General features: G+C 39.1%; 1 protein-coding gene across 1 annotated transcript in view; it reads left to right on the top strand.

The window, feature by feature from the left end:
* Positions 1-23854, top strand: part of COL4A6 (collagen type IV alpha 6 chain) — a 91414-nt gene that overhangs the window by 16423 nt on the left and 51137 nt on the right. Inside the window, exon 3 of the mRNA XM_075162703.1 lies at positions 22347-22481. Coding sequence (XP_075018804.1) covers positions 22347-22481 — 135 coding nt within the window. The remainder of the gene's footprint in view (positions 1-22346; positions 22482-23854) is intronic.

Here is a 23854-nt window from a genome sequence, read left to right as displayed (position 1 = left end):
ATTTAAAAAAATAACATCCTTGTTAAATAATCCTGCACTTAATTAAATTTCCTCTGTTTTAACTGGACATAGAAACAAATAACTGTGACAAACAAAAATAAAGATTCTTGAGGAATGCTGACTTACCTTTGATAAGAACTGTCTGGCACATACATAATTACTTTTTTTTCACTTATGCTTTACTAACAAGCTCAGCATTTGGTTCACATTTCCCCTTTGTACTTTGGGATTACTTATGAGTAAAGCCTAATAGATTAAAAATATTTGACTTGAAGCCTAAAGCCCTGTTTGTAGGATTTTTTTAATCACTTTTTTGTTATATATTGGAAAGCAGATGGTACAACTGGCTTCTGTCTAGTAAGTACGTGAGCACAAACAAGTGTCATAGCTCCCTATTTGATAATTATGAAGGTACTGAAAAGAAAACAATGACCGGTTTCCACATTGTTAATAGCACAGCTGCAGTTGTTATCTTGGTAGCCAACTATGTTAATAGGGATCGCTCTCAGTGCTTCAGACTATGGCCATAAAATTCTTAGAGGACCTGGCAGAAGTTACCTTGGAAAAGTCGTTCCATGTTTCTGTGACTGTTTCCATTTCCACTTATTGCTGGTCTCAGCTGTTTATCCTTGGGCTGTCTGGATTGTCTTCAGGAGCATAGGTCAGAGACTACCTAAGGCAACAGTGTGTGACTTGGCACACCTATGATAAGGTCATCACGAATACAGGTAGCTCACAAGTCCCATCAGTGCTCATTTCATGCAAGTCATGTCTTTCTTTTAGAGATGGCCTGCAACTGCTTCTACTTCCGACACTGGTTATGCTATGTAACTGCAAAGAATGTTGAGTTTTATTGTTCAGGCTAGGAACTTGGACTTGTCCCTTCCAAGTTGCATGGGAGCGTGCGTGGTATTTTCCTTTGATGTATACCCAAACTTATCTAAAGCCCACAGCTAGGCAGACACGTGCATCTGCCTGCTTGGATGCCAGCTAAGTGCAGGCTTCAACTTGGAGTCAGGTCTACACTCAAAATACAGGATTGATCTCTCTTGTATGTTTGCCACTCAAAATGGCAGAGCACATGGATGGAGTTTACCTCAGAGAAGAGCCTGGTCCTGTTTGAGGATAGGAATTTTGTTAATAAAAAGGGAGCTTCAGTTCCTGGTAAGTCTATAATTTATGTTTCTAGCCTGACTTTAGAAACTAAGTTGAATCGTGGGCACACACAGTGAAAAATTGGCTTTTTGAATGGCAAATGACCATCCCCAGGAGGCTGACTAGCCCTATTCAAGATATGTGGCAATCTAAATAATTTACTTTCTGCCTGTCCTACTTGTTATTTCTTAAAATAATCCTCTGGGATATTAAATGTAAGTTGATTACTTCAACAAAGAGTTTAAATAATTTCTCACATGCTTATTTTACGTGTGGAAATGTTGGTCTGAGAATAGATGTAAAGTAAACTGTGAATAGGAGAGTTATGAGACTTTTAGGTTTTCATGGGATTCATACCTGCTTTTCCATCCCCTCAACAGATCAGCAATAGAACTATCCCCTGTAAAGAAGCTGCCTCTCTTCGGTATTTGATTAGTTAAGGAGCACTGTGGCCAATGTGGTTTTACTATATTATTGTTTCTGGCATATGAAAATTTGCATGCAGAAAAGCTCTGACAGAATTACTGTCTTTTCATCCTGTCTCAAATCACAAGGCCACACGAAAATGGTCTGATTTTATAGAAGATAAATAAAATTAATACAAGAGATGGGAGAGGAAATGTATTGCCACCCATCTTTCAGTGGTCTCTTTCTAAAGGAGAGTAACACAGGAATGAGAAGTTCTTTCTGGGAGGAAATAGTACATTTTTAATACCTCAAAATTTTTGGCTGCTCTTGGTCCCATCTGAATTTTCTTTAAGCAAATACATATTGTGAGCTTAGGCTGAGATTTTTCAGAACTCTTTAAGAAGGGTTCTGAAATTGTATAGAATTGAGTTCCTTGTTCCCAATAGTAATGGGATTTGGATCTTTTAATATCATTGGTCTTCTGCTGGCCTGTTGTGAGAGGCGTAGCTATTTCATTTCCTCTTACGGAACAGTGACCAAGGAGTGCTCATTGTGCCGGTCATCTTCAGGGAGTGGGAAGGACTCATCACTTCTTGCATTCTGATGGGATCTCCCAGCTGAATGTCCCTGCCAATTCAGTGTGTGCATCTGATGTCATTCTCCCTGTTACCATGGAGCCTTTTCTTTTTATTTCCTTCCCTACAGCATTGAGGACAATATACTCTATGGTCACTCCTCATGCAAAGAGAGGAACTGGTTCAGCTAGATAGCGTTGCGTCCACACTGATAGCTGAATACAACCAGGTTGCACAGGGGAAGCTTTCCAGCGCTGCTGGTACTATGTTATCTCGCACTAACTCAGGTACTGAAATGAGAGTCTCTAGGTGTGTGAGTTCTCAGCATTGTAAACGATAAGAAGAGCTATAGGGAGACATTCGCGCTTGCAACATAAATACAAAGAGAGGGAAGCTAAAATGGCCTGCTTTTCCTGCCATTGCTTGTGTCATCTTCAGCATTATTTGTCATTGTCAGACCCAAATCCAATAATACCATTGACAGCCTCGCTAAAGACACAGAAACATGAACAAAAGCTGAGGGCAATCAGGACGTTGCAGGATTATGTCTTCGGAACAAACTTGTCTTCAGGCAATTAGTGAACATGTTTGAAGTTGTTTAGTTTTAAGAAACCTGACTTGCAGGTCCTTGTTTGAAGTGGCTGGTGAGCCAGTCCTTCAGCAAGCAGGGTATCATGAGTGTGGTAGCATTTGTTTTGTGTGGGGACACATGAGGCACAACATCTTCTCTTGGTGTCTGCCATTGATTTTTAACTGGGGTCATTTTCCTCTTTGCCAGTAGAAAGGAGCATCTTGCACGGGAAACTTGTCTTAAGAGCCTTCAAGGAAAAGGCACTGTCAGGTGAGAGGAGGTTGCAAAATTGGACCTTATCCACATGCACTGTTCAGAGTACATCCTTCCTCTGTTCCTATACATTACGTTATTGGTGAAATACATCAGTAAATGTTTATAGTCAAGGAAGTTTGTACTAACACTGTGTCATGCAACTAATCTGTTTACGTTATAAATAGGGAACACTAAGTTAGCTCCATTTTGCTCCAGATGCAAGTGTCTTATTAAATATTTATACATGCTCTAGACTGTTTACTTTGCACCTCATAGTATAGTTGTATTGGGAAGATCCAGAACACCTGGGTTTTAGTGAGGTCTTAAGGAAAGTCTGCTTCAACTTTCCAAACTAAAGATTAAGAACTCACTGAGTTACTGAGTATATGACAGGAGAGTTTTAAATGGAGAAGTATCAGTTCTAGAAGTACGTTTCTAAAATTGTGATTAACAAAATATTGGTGAATACCAGATCTTGATTTCACTCTGGTTCTACTGCATTCCTACACTTCTCAGATACAGAAGTATCAGAAATATCAGAGAAATACCAGAGTTTCCCCTGGTTTAGCTTTGCTGGAGGTCTGTTCTTTACACTAGTGAAAACTAGTTGCTAGCATTAAGAAGTCACTTTGCTGACTTCAGTGATGCTGCTCTAGATTTATGTAAAAAAAGTAAATGAATGGGGTCTTGGACCACAGTGTTACCGGTGTGCTGGCTATGCAAAGCATCCTTTTCTTTTTTTTAAGAGAGGCTGTAGATCTAGCCTTCCTTTCCATCTTTAGGTGCAACTATACATATGTAATCTGATATCCAGAAGTAGAGACCAGTGTGAGAACAGTTTCACTGACCAGGCAGAAAGCAGAAGAAAGCCTGAACTTATTTTGCAGAGGTTTCTTGGTGTTGAAACAGTGATTGCGTGTGTGTTTAACAGTTGTATCTCTTGAAGAAACATGTAAAAACAGTGTTCTTTAAACTACAAAAGTATGAGTGAAAAGCTTCACTGATCTGTAGAACAAAAGCTATAGCTATTCAAAGTGAAAATCAAAGTTTAATCTCACTAGGTTGTGCATTATACTAGAGAGACTGGGGAGCACTGGTTTTAAACCATCGCCAGTGTTTTTTAGTGTGCTCTCTGACCTTGCTCAGTCTGTACAATATTGGAAGTGGTGTTGCTGTCCAGTCATTTTGCAAATCTAGCAAGAGCTGGTCTGATGAGCACTCACCTCCAGCAAGTATCTGCTCACTTCACCATGAGATATGAACATAAAGGAACATTAACTGTTTCTCTTGAATGTAGTGGCCTGGGGTCTTAGGCAGCTTTGAGTATAAACGGCCTCTGAACAAATTGACACATGTTTCTAAGATCTAGTGCCCTTTGCTTGCTCCTAAATGCTACTGCATATCAGAAACTCCCTACCCTAATTCTTTCTAAGCACAACTGGCTATTCAAATTACAAACTTTGGCAGGTTTCCAAAACCATAGCAAGCACCACTTGCTTGTCAGAACTGGTAAGGTTTACTGTTTTTTGCTAAACATATAGCATTTGATCTGATTTTAGCTTTATGGAATTAATGTTTTAACCACTGTATTCCAAGAGTGAAAGAGCCTTATTCTTGCAAGATGAAGAACTAATTAAATGTAGCTATGACTAATAATGTGCTTTGCTTTTTTCTGGTGAGTCTTTCTGAGCTAATGCTTCCTATGTTTAAATTAATTTCCAAATATTTTGCACAAGTTCTGGAAGTAAACAAAACCTACAGTTCTAGGTATGTACTCTTAAAATCTGCTTTGTCCCTGAATTTGTTTGGATAGGATTTAAGAGTTGTATGTGCTGTATAAAATTTGCATTCCAGTCTAAACAAAAAGTATGTTTACAAATTGTCTGCTTAGTTTAATTTCTATGGTTCTTGCCACGCAATGCACTGTTTGAGATACTATTTTCTTGATATATCAGTGTAAAAATATCAGAATTTCTCAATACTTTTGTGTTTAAACCTAACTAGAAAATTTAATTATGGAAGAGATTTTGTTTAAATCAGTTACTTTTTACATACTTATCACTTGATTACTTTTTCCTTGCATTGAACTTGGATACTACTACAAGTACTACAGAGATTTCTTACACCTGTAGAAGAATCAAATTATTCCAGTAAATTAGAAATATATCTGTCCTGTAACAGCTATGTTAATGTGGAAGATAAAATACTATTTCCAGCAGAATTGGAAGACACCATTCAAACGGTTCATCTTTTAAAAGGAGCGTTTGTGCAAAGACTCTAGTTTCTATGGTCTGATGATTGTTTTCAGTATTTATAGTACAGCAGGGCCTGGGGCCTCAGTTACACATCAGGATCAGTTGCACTTTGTATAAACAACAAAAATGTCCCGCACCAGAGAACTTTTCTTCTAAGCATTACATTTACTGATTTTTGGAGAAAAGTATACAGCTGGGACAAAAACATGGAACTGTCCCAAACTGTAGCTGGACACAAGGGCAGATCTGAATTTTCATCCATCTGCTTTCAGCTGTGGAGCATTTGGTCTTAGCGTTCTCTGCAGACGTACTAGACATGTTTAATGGATCCACAATATAGTTAAAATAACATGATCCCCAGTATACACGCAAGCAATGTTGAAGGATAAGACACTCAAAGAACATAAGCCAGAAAAGGAGTCTGAGAGTATGTTGGTACAGTCTGATTCAGGCAAGCACGTAAGTTTAAGTGGCCCCTACCCTGGAGCTGACTTTAGCCTTGGAGTGGAGTGAGGCAGCATACATACAGCTGTCCATACGTGACCAGGTGAATGTGCTCTCAGAGCATGCAGGCTCTCAACAGAGTTAAGGAGCTATAAAAATACCACAAGAAGCTGTGGAATGTCCTATTTCTAATCATTACAGCATGGATCAAGTTTTAACGTTCTTTTGTTTAATTTAAAGAAAGATAGATCACTGATTTGACTGTTATTGGATGGCTGAATATATGTAGAACACATAATTTAGATAGACTTACAGTCAGTGGTGCAAGATATCTTCAAGATAGTATTGTCTCTCCAAGCACTGGCCTGCTAAGTGCTAAATACAGGTGGTGATCCAATCTCTCTTGCTTTCATGGAAGGCTGCTGGACTTGCAGGTACTTACAAAAAAAAACCTTTGAAGCTGCTGATATTTTGAAAAGGATATGCACTCCACATATTGCTTCAGTGGAGAGGAAAAGAAAATAGTCGATGTTAATAGTTAGTTGTTTCTTTAACAAATAAAGTATGAGCTGTTAACACTAGAGTAGTGTAGTGATAGAAAAAAAACCTGCTATCAAATTAAGTAATACTGATTTGATACTGGTAAATCACGATCTGAAGAGTAGAAGTCCCAGATTTCTTCCCCACTTGCATCCAGTAACATGAAGACAAGGAAAATGTATTTTTCTTTTCTTTTATTTGTTGAGCAAAGACAAAGTTGCTGGATAGTTAAATTTCACTTTCCCAGAAGAAAATAGCTGTTATTCCAGTTGACAGATAAGAGCTTTGACGCTGCAATGTTACTTGTGTCAATAGAAAAATTTTGTTTCTGGAAAGGAAAGAGAAGATGATGCAGCTTTTGAGACTCGAGGAAAATCTCAATGTTCAGGATTTAAGCCTGTGCTTGGGCATGTCCTCTGTGAGAGCTGGGAAAATGAAACCCAGGCTCTGCAGCCTGCCTTTCCCAGAACCACCTCTGAAACTGCCGTTCAGCATTCGTGTGCCTGTTTCTTGGCTTTATTATTTGGAGCAATAGTAAAAGCTGGGAGATGGCCACCATATTCACATAAAAAACAACTAGCAAGAGTCTCCCCTGCGTATCCTCAGTGCTTAGTTTCACGGTGGGAACAAGGACACCGTCCATTCCCTTACCACAGGTTGAGACACTTCACCTTACCCTACATGTAGGACTGTTGGTTGACTTTTATGGGCTTCCCTCGTGTGTACTCTTCAGTCTGTGCTGCAACCTGAATGTGGACAGTATAGCTGTGCCTCCTCTGTATTTCTTACCATTATCTCCTTTCTTTTATTTCTCAGATTGCTTTTCTTTTATTCTGCTTTTAAGCCTTGACCCTTTAGCCTTCCTCAGTGGCATGATTCCTCTTAGGCTTTGGTTGGCAGACACTTGCAAAGCTGGCATTTCCAGTCAGCGGCAGATGTAGGACAACATTTCTGCTGATGCTGATTCAGCCAAGCAAAGATCAGCTGTGTTGGCAAGAGCAATGGCAGTGAAGGAGTGATGCATCCTGGGCCTGATTCTTCTGTCTCTGACATCAAGGTTATGCTTCACTGAAGTCATTATTTGTCTGTATTGACGTCGGTGCGAAGACACTGGGGTCTTCATATGATCTAAAATGCCACAGAAGTGAATGTTTATTCAGAGATCCAGATACAGAGAATGCATCAACTCATATTCACTGTTTTGCTGTTCTTGCTGGCTAAAAGATAGGCCGTTATAAATACCTATGGGGATTATGAACAACTTAATCTTGTGTCTGAAGGGGGCTGGTATGTATGTGTGTGGCTTATTGTACATTATGCAAATACAGCATGGTGTGAGGCTTTAAAAAATATCCTATGGAAAAACATTGCTGCAGATAGCTGTGGTTTGACTGAAATGGGAGTCACTTCATGAACAAGGGAAATACAAAGCCAGTTTGTAGCAGTGATCAATAGAGGATTCTTTTTTCTCTATTCATTTAAAGTATGCTTTGCTTTTTTTTCTCAAACAGCAGTCTTATGATTGTTCCCTGGCTGATGGCTCTAGGGAAAGGGCTTAGAGTAGTTTGTGTAGCTCAACAGTTGCTGTTCTGGCTGCAAAAGGAGCACTGGCAGCAACTTCCAAAGAGTCCTGCTGAGTCTGTGCAGACCAGATCCGCTTCCCGTGCTTGTCCTCCCAGGGTTTCTGGGGGTTTGCAATTTTTTATGAGCTGCTAGGAGGCTATTTGCAGATCTGAGGCAGTTTTGGTTCCTCTAAAATGACGTGTCATCATGTTGGCATGTAGTAACACTACTCTTTGAAGTAATTGGATGATGCTGAACCAAAGCATCACTGCATTGTGGTGTACTGGTCCCCATTTTGTTATATTTTGTTAGCAGAGTTTGCTGTCTGAAACAAACCCATAAAACTGACTATGCTGTGAACTTTGTATCTCTCAGACCTTAGATAATTCCTGTTATTCACTGAGCTCCAAGTGAGTGCAAAATACAATGAGAAATGCAATATCATCTTTCAGACCAGTATGGCTACATCAACATAACTAATAAAAACTGGAAGATGTCAGTATTTGCTGTTTGAAATAAAGAATATGCATGTAAAGAGAAGGAAACCAGAGGAGACAGTAACACCTATCATCTTTAAAAAAAAAAAAAAAAAAGAAAACGCAAACAACTTGTTTTTGTAAAATGTGCTGTCTCTCTGTACAGACTTTTCCTGATTTCCATCATTATACTGTCCTGGCTACAGTAATTCTTCTACTGAACTTCTAAACAGACTTAGCCAAAGCTTGGAGTTGCCAGTCATCTGTAAGTTAAAACTGGGTAGAGACTACTCTCCTCTGTCCTATCTAGACATCAAAATTAAGGCCTACTTAAGACTTCTGATTTTTCAAGTGAGAAGCAATGTGACTTTTTTATGTACATATGGACAAAAGGTATTTGATATCCTTGAGGTATTTAAGTTTATGCTGTTATTTCAAGCCTTTTTTTCTTGGTTTTATTTTTTCTTTCAGATATGTAACTCTTAAGCATTCTGAAAGCAATCAGAAGCAATTCCGGCTTTGATTAAATTAATTTAAAACAACTGATGAGGTACCATACGCCTCCCTTTGGCTTGTTGGTATGTTTGCTTAACTGCAGGATACATTCCTGACCCTTAAACATTTCAGTTCTTGGGTACAGTGAAGGCCATTATCTGGCTTGCGGTCTGTCGGAACAGGGAACATTTTCTCCTTTTATTTTAAGAGGGAAGAAGCTGCTGAGCTGCTTTGGAAATAGTGGGCTGGTTATTGTCTGTCTAAAGCTCCCTAGACCTGTGTGCAGGACAGCACCAGTCAGGTTATCCTGTCATCATATACAGATCGCTGATTATCACACACCAGTGTTTGTGATCTTCTGCAGCACTGCTTCCTTCTGTCTCTCATCAAGACCCAATGAGCACAGAGCGTGACAGGTAAAATCTTCTTCCAGACCTCAGATGCTCCCATACAAAGAGCCATGCTTAATCCCTGGCCTAGTGTGTAATTTAGTAATCTGCATGGTCATGAATTCCAGGGATATATAGGCAGGAAGCGCAGAGCAGTATGGGTAGCAGGGCAGGCCTACAGAGTCATTTAAGTCTTTGTTGTATTGTGTGGCAAGGGATTTTGGGGACAATGAGACCTGTCTGTCAAAGATTAAGCAGACTGGAAGCGTAGTTTATACCAACAAATGAATGAAGCTTTTTGGAGTGTTAATACAGGCACGTAGTAAATGTCCAAAGACTTAAACATACAATTTATGTGATGACAAGCAACATTGGAATTAATCATTTATTCTATATACCTTAGCCAGTGGGAATTCAAGTAGGTGAAGAGTTCATTTCCGTCCTTATCTTGATCAATATGCCACACTTATTAGGAGAAATGAAAAATCCTCTATTTTTTTTTTGTCCTTGACTTCGGTTTGAAGTTATTTTTACTAATTGCAGTTTATTCTCTGACACTGCCTAGTAAACCAGCCACTGACTGACTGGTGCTTCTTGTTATCAGGCACTGCAGTAAAATTTTGCCTGGACCTGCTCTGCTTAAGCCTCTAGAGATAACTGGAATCTTGCCAAATGTTATGTTTGTAGATTTGCAGGCCTCTACTACCCTCCACTCCTTCTGCTTTGGTCTGTATATTTCCAAGCAATGTGTAGATGAGATTTCACAGACTCCATTTTTTCCCTTTAAAGTGAATTGTTTACATGTTTGCAAAACTCCCCTCGGCTCCACTGTGTAACAGGTCTCTGGGAAGAGTTTGGGTTCTAAATCTGCTGTCTTGAATAAGCAAATGGTTCCCATCTGAGTTTTAAATCTTGACTAATATTATCTGTTCCAACAGATAATTTTGTTTTTAGCAGAACCCTGTGCAAGGAAAGCCGTTCAGACCTTTCTGAAGTGCCAGGAACATGCTGGGAAGGCTATGGGAGGCAAAATGTAGGGGAAACTGCTTGTGGAGAATCTATTGTTCTGTACTGACCCCTTACTGGACAGATCTGTGAATGGCCTACTTTCACAGCCTGCCTTCTAACTAGAAGCATCCTTTGGGGCTGAATGACCTTAGTGGATAATGAGAACTTTTGCTATATTTCTCTCTTGTAAACAGAATGTTTAGCGTGTGGAACATGGTCTGGTGACTAAAACTGTTGGGTTTTTTTTAATGTGTGTGGATTTTTTTTGTTTTTCTTTCTTTTCCAAAAAAAAGGTACTTTATTCACCAGATGAATAATGTTAATACATGATATAGTAGTAAGGCTTAGAGGTAGCTCCATACTGCATAAATCAGATGCCAGTTTCAGAATTACATTGTTCTCAGTACTAAAATTTGGTTGTAATAGCACAAAGACTGGGTACTGGACAGGGGAAGGGACATAAGTAATGCATCAGTAAGAACAAAGGAAAAAAGACAAGATTGTTTTTGTGGAACATTGCTTTACTTGTGACAATTTATAGATACACATTTTCTGTGTAATAGTGAAATTTAATAGAATAAATAGATGTTCCAATATGATAAAAGTGAGCCAAAAAAGCAGTGTTAAGATCTTGGTCCAAAATAGGTTAGGCTGTGACTTGGATTGCAAGCTAAGTTAGAGGAAAGGTTTAGATTTTAAATTCGGCTATCTCAGCATCTTACAAGCTTGTTCTCTGAGGAACTTGAGACAAACTGAGAGAAACTCCTAACGGCAAGATTAGATACAGGCATTTAAATCTGCTTTTAGAATACCAATGTTACGCTTGTGATCCAAGTCTCTATTGTTCATATTCTAATGATTCACTTTACGTTCTGCAGAAACAGAGAAAAGATAATGACAAACATTAAAAAGTCATCTTTTATTTAATTATCATATTAGTTACCACCTGAAAAGCCACAGCTATGTTCTATTTGAAATATTAAAATAAATCCGTGCTATTTTAGTTAGTACTAAGTAGTTTCTGCAACCAACTTACCTCAATATATAAATTATTAAAAAATCCAGTAAGACAAACTAATATCACTCTAATACGAACAGCCACATTACTAGCTAGAATATCTGCTGATAGACAAAGAGTAGTAAGAAAAGATTGAGGAACTTTCATGAAGATTCAAAGGCAAGCTGTTAAATAGGAAGATTGTTCTCTTAGTTGATAATTTTGCAGCACTTAAACCAAGGCAAGTTTTTCTGCTTTAGCTGGAATACAGTGAAAAGGTTGACAGCAACACAGAAAACTTCCATAAGTAGTGTGAAAACTAGGGGAGTAATAGCCTCAGTTAATTAGCAGCCTACAGCTGCTAATTAACAAATTAATATGATATTATGATATGTTCTTTAAAATGGTCCTCAGTTACGATCCTCTGAGAGAAGTTGTTGCTCTAGAGTAATTACCATGGAAAATAAATGATCACTCTCCCTTGAGATGTGTCATACACTACATTACTACTTTTTGCTCAGATTACATCTAGCCTTTTTTTTACTATAATCTGTTCAGATAAACTGCAGTCCAACAACATTTCCAGTTATCAGTTCACTGATATGTATCGTTGATAGCCACCTTCAAAGCAGAAGTAGCAAATCAAGTGGAAACCAACAAAGTCTTCAGAATCAAAGACTCTTTTCTGTAGCTACGATGAACTGAGTGTCTCTGAGCTATCCAAATATCCCATTCAGATTGAAAGTCTTTGCCTGGGAGAAAACGTTTTGGAGGTTTTTCAATCTATGCAAAGTAAACAGATACTTTATTGAGTGAATTTTTTTTGAATGACCAAACCTCTCCAGCCCTTTAATATAATTTTAAAATGGGTTTGATTGCAGCAATCGGGGAATGGATGAGCCTAGCCCAGGCTACACACTCCAGATCTGGGTCTAAAATTGCCCAAAGAGGGGGAACATAGCCATTGCTAGCCCGGAAAAACTAGGGCAGGATCTTGCCTATCCACTCCAGTGCTTAGCAGGGAATCTAGCTGGTGAGCATGAAATAATAGTCCTAAAGACTGGTACCCTTTAACTTCTTCCTAGCTCTTGTTGATTAGTGGGTGGTTTCTCTTTAGAAGTGCACGAAGCATTAAATCTTTGCTAGAAGTCTTTAATTGGCACTTCTGCAACTTGTACATCTCCATGTTCTTCTCCTGTGTGTGGCTGTTCCTATAAAAATACTCCTAAATTGCTGGTCTTAGATGCATCTTGTGGAAATGAGTCCCCCAAGTTAATTGCCAGGATTTAAATAGACTGGGAATTTAGTTTAGCTGCTGATAGGAGCTAAAGCTGGGAATAGCTTATCTGTAGCTGAAACTGTAATAAAGAGCCCCAGTGAGTGAAGTTTCTGTAAAAGATTCATGAACTATTTTCTTGTCTCTAGCATGAGGCCCTTTAGAAAGGTCAAGAAGGCATCAGGTAAGGTAAGTGATCACTAGAGCTCTGTAACTGTTCCCATGCATGGAAACCTCAAGGATTTTTTGTTTTTTCATTACTGGTTTCTTCATCCTCATTCCTTTCTTTACTGGTTGAATGTCATGTTTGGGGAAGTTCTGGTGCAAGAGGATGCTTTCTGTTCCCACAGCATGAGGGAAATGGAAAGCTTTCTGTATCATTCACAGAGCAGAAGAGGCTTCCGTAACTCCTTTTCCATCTCTTCATCTCACACTTCTGGGTCTATTCCTTATCTCCGAGTTATCTCCTTACCTCTGTGTTATTGGGGGAGCAGGACGTGTCTTGACTGCACTTGATTTCCCAGTTCTCCAGGCAGAAGGAGAAAAGTACTCAAATGTAGTTAAAATGTAGTATTAGAAATTGTGAGCCAGTGGAGAGCTACTTTTGATCAAAAATTACCAATTCCCTGTTTCCTTCCTTCTTGTCTGTCTTCCATTTTCAAAATCCCTGAGCCCTTGATGGCTGCTGTAGAGGCTGATGACAGAGAATTCTGTGGGTGAAGGGGTGAGTTGCGCACTGAGATGTGCAGTTCCTCCCGCTTGTTTGCTTCTCAGAGAGTTGAACTGCTGCTTTCTCAACGCACAGCCTGGACTCTCACAGCCAGTGCCTTTGCGGGATGCATGAAAGTCAGCGGCTCTGCCCCTCAGTGCAGCAGGGAAGGCCAAACCATCCTATCTGCTAAGGAATAGTTGTACTGGGAAAACGCTGGTATGGGCAGTCTCCTCCCGCTAGATCTACTCCTTGCCCACATCCCTGTTCTGTCTCTGAGGAAACACTAACTTTTCACAGCCTTTGCTTGTGAGGGGAGTTAGAAATTTAAAAATTGGGTTTGTTGTAAAAGAAAGAACTGGAGAGGAGCCCAGAGCAAATTAACAGATCTGGACACAGCAGACCCTGAGGAGGTTTGGAGTCTGTTCGGCTTCAGCATGTGGCTGAACCCTCCCTGCCTTTCTAGATACAATGTCCCTTTAATAGTCTTAACAGGCCTGACACTGGCAAGATTTCACTTGTTCAGAACACTACTTAATACAGCTAATTTTCTACTGACAACATTTTTTTGCAACAATGAATCTTCTGTCACTTGAGTCCCTGAAGAAGGCAGCTTGGAAATGCCAGCCAGAGGGGGAGGTAGCAAAAAGTTCATTGTAGCTGTTCAGTTAAACAGTTCTTGAGAAACACATTGGACTTTATTGGTTTGTTCTGTAAGGTGCTAGGGATAAGTGGAAGGGAAAATAACACAACCCTGCATGTTCTTCTTTCCTCATGAGCCCATAGAGGATCCCTGAAAAAGTTGTGTGGGGGTATCTTAAGGAGAGTCAGAAGCTGTGGTTTCATAGGCAGCAGTCCTGATGTGATTGCCTGTGAAGTCATGATGATTCAATATCGTTTTCCCCAAGGGAGTTGTCTAATATCTATAATTAGTGTGGTATCTTCCTCAGTAATGAGTTAAGTAAAACCCCTTTAAATGGTTTGTGAAAAATAGTATGCTTGATCTTAGCAAATTTGTTGGAGAGACTATATACACACACACATATATATTGTATATACATATATATACACACAAAGTACACACTGCGAGGCCTATAGCCAGGTGTTGGAAATTGTATAAGCTCAGTTAATAAACCCCAGTGTGTCTGAAGTTCATCCATATTGTTTGTCATGTGAAAAGCAACAGCTAGAAACAGTTAAAATATGAGTTAAAACTAAGTGATCCCATTTGATTTTCTGATTGAAACAAATAAGTTATTGAGTAAGAGACAACTTAAAACACAAAATGTAAAAGCAGACTACAAAGTATTTCTGAGGACAATAAAAGTACTGCCAAAAGTAAGGATAGTAAGGCATGAAGAAGAAGGAAGCAAAGCGAAGCTGGCAGTAATTGTGGGCTGCCCTCCTTTGCAGGTCACACTTGTGTGTAGCATATCACTATGGGTTACTCAAGAATGAAGTAATTTTAATTATTCTTTTAATTCACATAGTTTTCAGTAAACTCGAAAACTAATTATAACCAGTTAGCTGATCCTTTGCTAGAGCGATAGTAATGTAGATACCTGCTGTTCTGTATCACCATAAAAGGCTTTACTGGCCTGTAAGGGGCAAAAAATAGTTGGTAATAGAACCAGTGGCATCTGCGGATTGGTCTGGTTAGAGAAAAGCCCTGCAACCAAAGCCAGCAGAGTCAGGGGCTATGACCCTCGCTTTTCATTTGACCCATCTCCTGTTTCGGGGACTGACTGCTGAGGAGCTGTCATTTGGTCATTTTCTACTGCCATGCTCTCACAGAGACAACTTGTGTGCATTCTGGGGGGAAAAAATGCTTTGCATATGCTACCTTGTCTACTTTCTTGTACAGCCATCAGGAAAATGGAAAGAAGTCCTAGAAAAACCCTGTGTTTTCTTCTGAAATAACTAATTCTTTTGTATTAAAATTCAGCTCAGGACTTGTGTTGAGAGATGTACACAATATTCAGAAGTGCCCTTCTCTCAGTTAAGGGCAGGAAAATGTTATGACAGCTGCTGTCCTACATGAACAGGTCGGGGAACTGTAAAGGCTTTCTAAAACATTTTTTAGACGTTAGGCACCAAAGACTTGAGGGAGAGAAGATGAACCGAGGTTGCAAAAGACCATAAAATCTCATAAACTATTCAAACCTTTGGCTGTACTAAGCTCTTTTGTTAAATAAAAAAATGCTTAGTTTGTAAGTAAATTGAAGTCAGTTAGACCTCACTTGCTGCAACATTTTTGCTAAGATTTCATAATCATGTAATCCATCCTTTCAATATAAGCCCTATTTTTTGGAATGTTGATGAGTGTAGAGTAATGCCAGAGCTCCATGAGGTGTGGGAGCGGTTCCTGTCTACTGTTACCTCCTCCCTCATGCCTCATTTCCTCAGTTGCTTCTAAGTCAGGCTTCAACACGTGCATGATTTCAGAGGAGTAGTGCCAGTTGTCAGTCTCGTATGCTGTCTACATGAATTGCTCTCCATTTGTGTATGAACCTAGCATTGCCCTTCCAGTTTAAAACACAAAAAGGCCTAAAGATATCAGCCAAGCTAGCAAAAAAACCCCTTGTGAATAGTGAAAGTTCATCTCAGATGACTATGTATCACCTGAGCCTCAGGGCCAGTTAGCTTAAACAAACAGCGGGTAAGCTGGGGATTCAGGGGTGATCACCTCTGTGGTGATACTCTGGGACGCAATTCATCAGTATCTAGTCTCTGCAAACCTTGGTAACTGTTTCACGCAGTTTCTGCTGAAATAAAGACATAATTCTGAGTGATGATCATGAAAAGGGCAAGTAAATGTCATTCAAATATATAGTGTGCCTCCTTAAAAATAAGCTTTAACTCATAATTTTCATAGAATGGTTATTCATTTAATTGAAATACAACGTAAGCCATCGCTATGCTTCGTAAATCCTGCTGCATGTTCTTTATTTTAAAAAACCCCCACGAATAATATCTTTATATTTCTGTAGTGCCCATCATTCTGTACGACGCTCAGTGTTATACACGGATCCCCTTCTCTCTGGAGTGCAGCGCAGGAAGGCTATCGCCTCGCTGGCGCATCTCTCACACAGATGTTACAACCCACAAGTGACTTTCACTTACTTTCATGTTATCTGTGTTCCCTGTGGCCTGGAGCCTTTCCACATGCTCTTACTTTCTTATCTAACTTGGACGTTTCAGTACATCAAAGCAAAAAAGCAATCTGAGTTAAAGTCATCCTTTTTGACTGTCTTACATTTTCAAAAAAAAGTGGTTTCTTTAAAGGTTATGAAATATAAAATTGAATAATTACTTAGATTTAACACTGAGTCACTCCTGGCATTGTCCGTGGTGGGGAAAAAGATGACAGTATGTGGTCTCTTTGTGTGCTATAAATAGAAATAGCAAATATGTGGAATTGATTGGATCAGGATGTTCCATGAAAGTTTTTAACTGGAAATCGAGCATTCTAAAGAACAAACTTTTCAGAGATTTGAATATCCGATTTAAAAATAAAGATATTTAGAAGTAAAGGTTGTTTTTTTTTTAAATGTCCAGGGTTTATACACAGTTCTATATTTATAATGTGGTAAACCTTCCATTGCAGCTTTATTTACTTATGTTACTGAAGTACAGGATTCAGGAAGTAAATGATTTATGGAATCAAATTTCATTAATTTTTTTTTAAGCAGTTTAAAATTAGGGTGTAAAACCTTATATATATATATGCACATGCACATTTTTTTATCACCTAGATTTTCTACTTGCAGTCATGTCTAGTCAGGCTTAGTGGAAATAACAGAAGTATTTTTTGAAAATGGAGTTTATCACATGAACTAAAATTGGAAATTATTATGAGAAAGAGCCTGCAGTTGCTCATTATGGAAATTATTATGAGAAGCAGCCTGCAGTTGCTCATTACTACATTAAAAGATTGCTTCTGAGATGACCAGAGCAGCCTTGACAGTCTGCAGTGTGAGCATGCCAAGCACCGATTCGCATAAACAGAACACTTCTAAAATGAATTATGATACTAAAGAATTTCACATGGTACAGGAATAATTTGTCTCTTTTCTTAAAAAAAATTTTTAAAAAATTATTACCCTGATATCCTTCCTTAAAAAACGGAGAACAAAGAAAAAAAAACTGTGAAATTTTTGGGCAGGTGCTGAATGAGGTAGGATTGTTGCACAAGATGTTTTTTCCAGTCCATTATTTCTGTGTGTATATACAGGTTTGTGTATTCATCTCATGCTGTGTAGGTAAAAAGCTGTGTAGAGGAACAGTAAATTATATGACAGAAATAAAGAAGCCATTTTGAACAAGACTTTCCCCAAGTTTTTAGAAGAAAAACTGAAGAATAATTTTCTTTAAAAGTACAAAGCGTTTTTCAGTAGGGAAAATAATTACTTAGTCTGGAATGTGAGCAGGGCACTGGATACCTGACCTGTAATTTAGGAAAATAGTGAAGGGTTTTTCATCAGTAATTATTATTATTACAGTAGAACTGTGGGGCCCCAGCTGAGACCAGGACTCTCTTGTGCTAGGCACTGTCTATCTAGCAAGAGATAACCACTGCCGCAGGAATCTTGCAGCAAAGGCAGGGCAGACCGAAGAGGAGAAGGGAGGAAATGGAGGTAGAAAGTAGAAGTGGTTAACCCAAGGTCGTGCTACTCACTAATGGACACTGCTGCCTTGCACTGGTACATCACCTATAGACACTTCATCCGAGTCCGGCGTGAGTCGTGTGTCGCCTTTTGTAAAGTGGCATCCCTGATCAGAGAGGATGGCTGTAATTTCAATGGGTAATGCCATTTGCCTGTGTGAAAGAGCATCTCAAAGGATCAGTCCCTTGTACAGGCTATCCAGTACAGCGTGGGAATTGAGTACACAGGTCTTCCTTGAAAGTTTTGGGCTAGATTCTGCTTAGTGTATGCAGTATATGAGAACATACCTTTTTTTAGGGCCATAATGATTTAATGGTTGGCTCTTTGGTTTGCCTTAATGTAATCAACCGAGTATAAGATGCTTCAGACTACAAAGCATTTGCTTGTGAAGTAAGTCTTTGTCACTAGCAATTTTTTGTGTTGATAAAACATTGTTTATGGGGAAAATAACGGATGAAGACAGTGTAAATAAGACCCTTTTTTTTAAAATGTGGTCACTGAATTCTCATAGAGGAGGAACTATGTGTTAGTTTGAGAAAACATGAACATCTTTAAATTCAGTTGCTCTTTTCATACACTTAATTCTGCTTAGAAAAAAAAAAAAAAAACTTTGCTGCTTGAAATATGGCCGTCTACGAATTTACTAACTGAAGGTGGGATCAGTTCTGCCTTACTTAATCAGTAGTATTCTGCTTAGTTACCAGTCCTGCTAAACTTATCTCACTTCGTGAGGTCCAGTATCCTTTTTTGGTGATGAATCCCTGAGCTAGTATTTGACAGTGAGTGAGGCTAGTAGAACCGTCCCCCAAGTAAGCAAGCACATGTATCATTTTTTGTCCCTGAAATCAGGGACATGTCCAGTAGTTCCATACCACTGCCACGTGTGTTCATTTGCACAGCGACAAATCCAATAGATTTACTCTTTATTCTCCAAGCTCACAGAGGCAATGGGAAAAAAAAGAATGTTTGGAATTTGCAATGCTATGTGTAGCGGCTCTGCTTCAGTGGGCGAAAATTTATGTGGGGTGTTAGAATTGGCAAAAGGGGTAGGGACAATAGAGAAACTGTGATGTATTTGATTGTGTAGCAGTAGAGAGGCCCCATCATTAGCCACCATACTGGCCTTTTGTCATGACACCCTGGGATGAATTAAAAGGGTGAAGGGAAGAAGGCACATGTTGCAGAACCTTTTCCATCTTGCCATCAAATTACATTTTCAGGCCATTTTGTTTTACCGCCTTCTGCAGTGTTGTGATTCAGAAGTTCAGAATGGGAGGTTCCTATCCCAGCCATTTTTTCCATTTCTTGGTTACCACACATTGAGAATGGAAACCTGAATGTCTGAGACATCTCTGTATTTTTAATGGTTTGCAATGGCTAAGTGCGTAACAGAGATGCATATGACTCATATTGAACTTGTGGCACAAACTTGGTCAAAATCCTGAAATTATCTATGGAAACGCCATGGTATATCAAGAAATAATGCCATTTTTTACCAGCATCGTATTCATTCCAGAGAGACAGGCATCTCATGTAGTGCTGCTTGTGTAGTAAAAGCCTGGTGCACAAATATGTTTGAGAATGCAGGACATGGTTTTCAAATATATGAAATTCTAGTGCGCATTTGAGAAAACATTCACAAGTTACAGTAATTTCATAGCCTTTGTCCTTACTTGGTGTTACTAGCATTCTATAATTTTCCTCTTTTTAAAAACGGTTGTCATGCAGCCAGGAAACCGAAATGATATCATTTGTGTTAATTACTACTGGCTTTTCTACAGGCTAGTGGACTATATATATTGAACAATAAAGATTAAAAATGGGGAGCTCTGTTGATTCACTGTAGTTTCTGTTTGATGTAATCCACATTTTATGTTTAAGCTTGTCCTCACTGCTAAGAGATGTTTTATTCTTTTTATCCTTTGGATAAGTAAGAGCAATCCTGATGCCAAAGCACAGTAAAGACTAGGCACTTAACTTTTTACTACAAGGTAAACTCATTGAGGTCAAACAGTAGTTCCACCTGACGTTGAACCCTGTAAGTTTACCTTGTGATAATACTTGAGTTTTCATTGTGCTTTTATCCTGGAATTGCTCCTGCACACCACAGTGCCTGCTCTTTATAATGCTTTTATCTTGGGACAGTTCATGGGAGTGCTACTGAGTGACAAAAAATGCTGCTTTTTTAGGAGTGGAGGCAAGTCCTTTGTTTCAGCATAGAAAACATGATTTCCATCCACACAGACTTCAAAAGAAAAAGTAGGAATTGTTGAGAGCCTGATTATCATGGCATAATCACATTATCAGAGAGATTAGAAGTACTTTACTGTGTCTTTATGGTTTAGTGACACTCTAAGGCACTGGACAAAATCTTCAAGTGCTGTTAAAGTGTTTCTTGTAGGGCACTAAGGCAAAAGAGAGCTTTTTACCTATGGGCCCTGAAATCACAGAGAACATGTTTAGTTCTTCTGTCAGAGAGCTGCAGAACTGAACACAGGCAGAACGTGTAGTTACTGGTCTTTACTGTCTCATCTGGATATATTTCTCAAAGTGACCTGCAGCAGAGCAAAACAAAAGCCTCCTAAAATTTTAATTCCCATCAGTTCCAGTCATTGTGAAACGCTGTCATTAACCAGGCAATCAAACTAATTGAATACAGAAGTGTTAGCAATTCAAACAAGTGAGGAATTCACAGTGTGTTTTTTCTAGAAACCTTGGTAGACTCTTGGATGCTGTTGCTTTCGTGGGAGGTGGCTGGCTATGACACTAACATGCCTATTTTTAGGGTATGTCTCTCCACTGCTGTGTTGCCTTGAGGTAAACAGTCCACAACCCACGTCTTGTAAGCGAGATGTTGCCTGAAAGACTCTGAATAACTTGTGACTATGGGAAATTAAAAAGGTAAAGCTGGGACTGAAAGTGAGAGCAAAGCGTGTGATTTTCGTAACGTGTTCCTTGTGTACGGTTGCCAAGGACCACTGAAGATTTGAGTATTAATGTTATGATCATATGGTTCTCAATATAAAGGATTCCATTGATAATTATCCCAGAGTGAAGAAAGCTAAAAATAATCAACAGAAAAGCCTTTTCAGATGGGAGTCTGTGCCTCTGGAAGTGCACAGTATGGACAGTGTCTAGACAGAAAAGGTATGAAATACAAAACACGTACTTGACCTCAGTTAAAAGGCAAGCATGAAACGATCGCAACAGAAAGAGTGACACAGGGGAATTGCTGCACTTTAAAAAAAACCTGCTCCAGTAGTGAAGAAATATGGAATATGGGACGAAATGTTTTAACCTAAACAGGTACTAAAAATTATCTTGGAAAAAGAATTTTTAAAATCGATTACAGTTTGTTTGACTTTGCTTGATTATTAACATGTAAAAATGCATTTTTAAATTAACTGTAAAGTATTTTACCTGCCAAGGCACGGAGTCAGGACTTTGTATGTCTCCAGCTGAGATTACTAAAACACTTGCAGCAGGGAGCTGCATTCCTTCTGCTGTTTTAAGGAGTTAGGGAAATAGAAGGGAAACACACTACCATGGACATGAGTGTAGAGGAGAATTGAAAGGAGGATTTTTTTTTTTTTAACTTCCTCCTCCATTCTATGTCTTTTAATGTAAGGCTTGAGTCTTTGCATGGATAACTTTCATGTAATCCACTGACTGTCTTGCCAGTAGAAAGCATGGCCCTAAACTGCCATTTTCTTCTGATACTTTGGGACCTTAGACTCTGTTGATCTGTTTCAGATTCTCTCAAAATGAATCAAATGAAAAGCACAAAAATGTTAACACAAAACTCTGTGTTAAGCACTCAGCTGCCAAGAGGCAGCTTCTGAGGCTAATAAAAAGTCAGAGCACCTACAGCAAAATTTTTTAAACATTGGCTTGTTTCAGAAACAAGTACCAGACTACTCTGCACATCCATGTAGTGATAGAACAATGAAAGTTCATCAGTCACATATAAATCTCTGCAGTTGTAGAAAAGGCTGCCATCTTCGGGCAATGCTCAGTCATTGCACCCTTCTTTTTGTGCTCGAGAAATCAAAATCCACACCCCAACTATGAGATAACCAGCAGAGCATAATGGAATCAATCTCAGTCTTGAGCCAACCATTATACTAGTCTCAAATACTCTAAAGTGTGCTTTCTGACTGCATGTGACCCATGCACTTCTTGCATTTTGTGTTATCTTTTTGTCCTGCTTGATCTAAAGGATAAGCAAAATCTTTTTGCACTTTGCAGCTTGGAAATAGAGGTGCAAACTCAAGAAGCAGCAGCCAGTTTGATCTCAAAACATTGTTGTCTTCCCCTGTTCCTTCCTACAGCAGTATGGGTAGTAATAAATCTTCCAGGAAAAAGGGGAAGTTTCTTACTATTACTCAAGACTTACCTGAAATAACCTCTAAAAACTCTTTATCTGAGAATGTATGGAGAAAACTTTAGGATGTCCTAACTACCCTGAGAGGTATCAAATTGCATTAAAGATTGAGTTGGATAGACTAATTGCAAAGGAGTTTGTGAACATGGTGCATTGACTTATTTTTTGTTGTATATTAGGGTCGACCAGGACCGATTGGGCTTCAGGGACCAATAGGTGCACCTGGATTTACTGGCCCAGAAGGTTTGCCGGGAGCAAAAGGTGAGAGAGGAGCAGTGGGCCCCCCTGGACCAGCTGGACAGAAAGGTGACAAGGTAGGCTCAACAGTGACTTTTCTTTTCTGTCCCTGCAATAGATCTATAGCCTTGTATATTTTTGAATGAATAAAGACAATCTTGGACTATCTGCCCAGGGGTAAGAACACAACAGCATTTCATTAGTATCTTTAGACAATCCCCTGTTTTTATTTTTGAATGAGAATACAGTTCGTAAAGCTGCTGAACATTGTAGCCATCCTGGTAGATGAACCATAGCCAAATAAGTATTGCTGTTGCGAGTAGTCTTTCACTTCACATAACCAGGGATAGATGGGTGTTATTTACACTACGTTCAGAGAGACCTGGAGCTGGTTCCTATATAGAAGATCCTGAGTTGGTGTCTAGAAAAGCAAAAGGAATGGGTATTAAATGAAACCTGAAATTCAGTTTTGCAGGTGCAAAGTTATTTGTAACAGAAAGAATGTTATGTAATGGATTATAAAATGGCAAAGTCTGATATTGTCTGATGCAAGGTCTGGGATGAGGTTCCTACTCTCCTGCCTATGTGGCTGGACAAAAGGAATGTTTCAAGTACAACAGCTTGAAAGCTTAAAAGACAGAGGAAGTCCTGCATGCTGTGCCTGGTTTCTAAAATCTGAAGGAACTCTGGGACATCAGGACAAGGGCTTGCATGCTGGGACTATCCCAGAGCATCTTACCAGTCTACTTGATGCAAGGTGCTCGGATCGTGTGTGCAAATAAGAAAAAGACAGATAGTTTAGGTACCAGGACCTGCAGAGCAGAGTTTGTTTTCTATGTTTTCCCAGCTAGATGAAAACTAGCTCAACTGTACTTTCATATGCTGCAGTTACACGGTCTTCTCATTTAATATTAGTCAACATGTTGGAGTTCTAGTCACCCTTTCTCATAAGACAAAGAACCAAGTAAACTGAAAATGATGACAGTGAAAATCATTGCTTCAGTGTTGCATTCATCTGAAAGGCAATGGAGGATTCAAAACAAGGACTGAGTGCCGATATGAGTGATAATTCTAGCAGTTAACACTGAAATGATTAAACCAGATTTTGGAAGACACAGAAACCCAGGATAGGAACTGGCCTTTAACAATTGGAATCAATTTCCTTGCACTGAAAAAATCCCTTATTTACTCTAGAACTGCTGTTTCTATCCACTGAAATGGATACATATGCAATACCAACATGCAATAAGATTCTATCTCTTTATCCCTCGTGGAAGCAATATACTTCACCTTTCCAAAGCAAGAGCAGTTTAGGCTGGATATTCTGCTTACACAGTCTGTTTTGCTACTATCCAGAGCAGAGCAGTAGAACCAACAAAGTGGCAATTACTTGCAACTCAGCAAGTGGTGGTCTGAAGTTAATATAGTGGTCTGCATATCTCTGGGTGGT

This window comes from Calonectris borealis, chromosome 13 (genome assembly GCF_964195595.1).
Source record: "Calonectris borealis chromosome 13, bCalBor7.hap1.2, whole genome shotgun sequence".
Taxonomy (NCBI): Eukaryota; Metazoa; Chordata; class Aves; order Procellariiformes; family Procellariidae; genus Calonectris; species Calonectris borealis.
The sequence above is the reverse complement of the archived record's forward strand: the minus strand, read 5'-3'. Positions and strand labels throughout refer to the sequence as shown.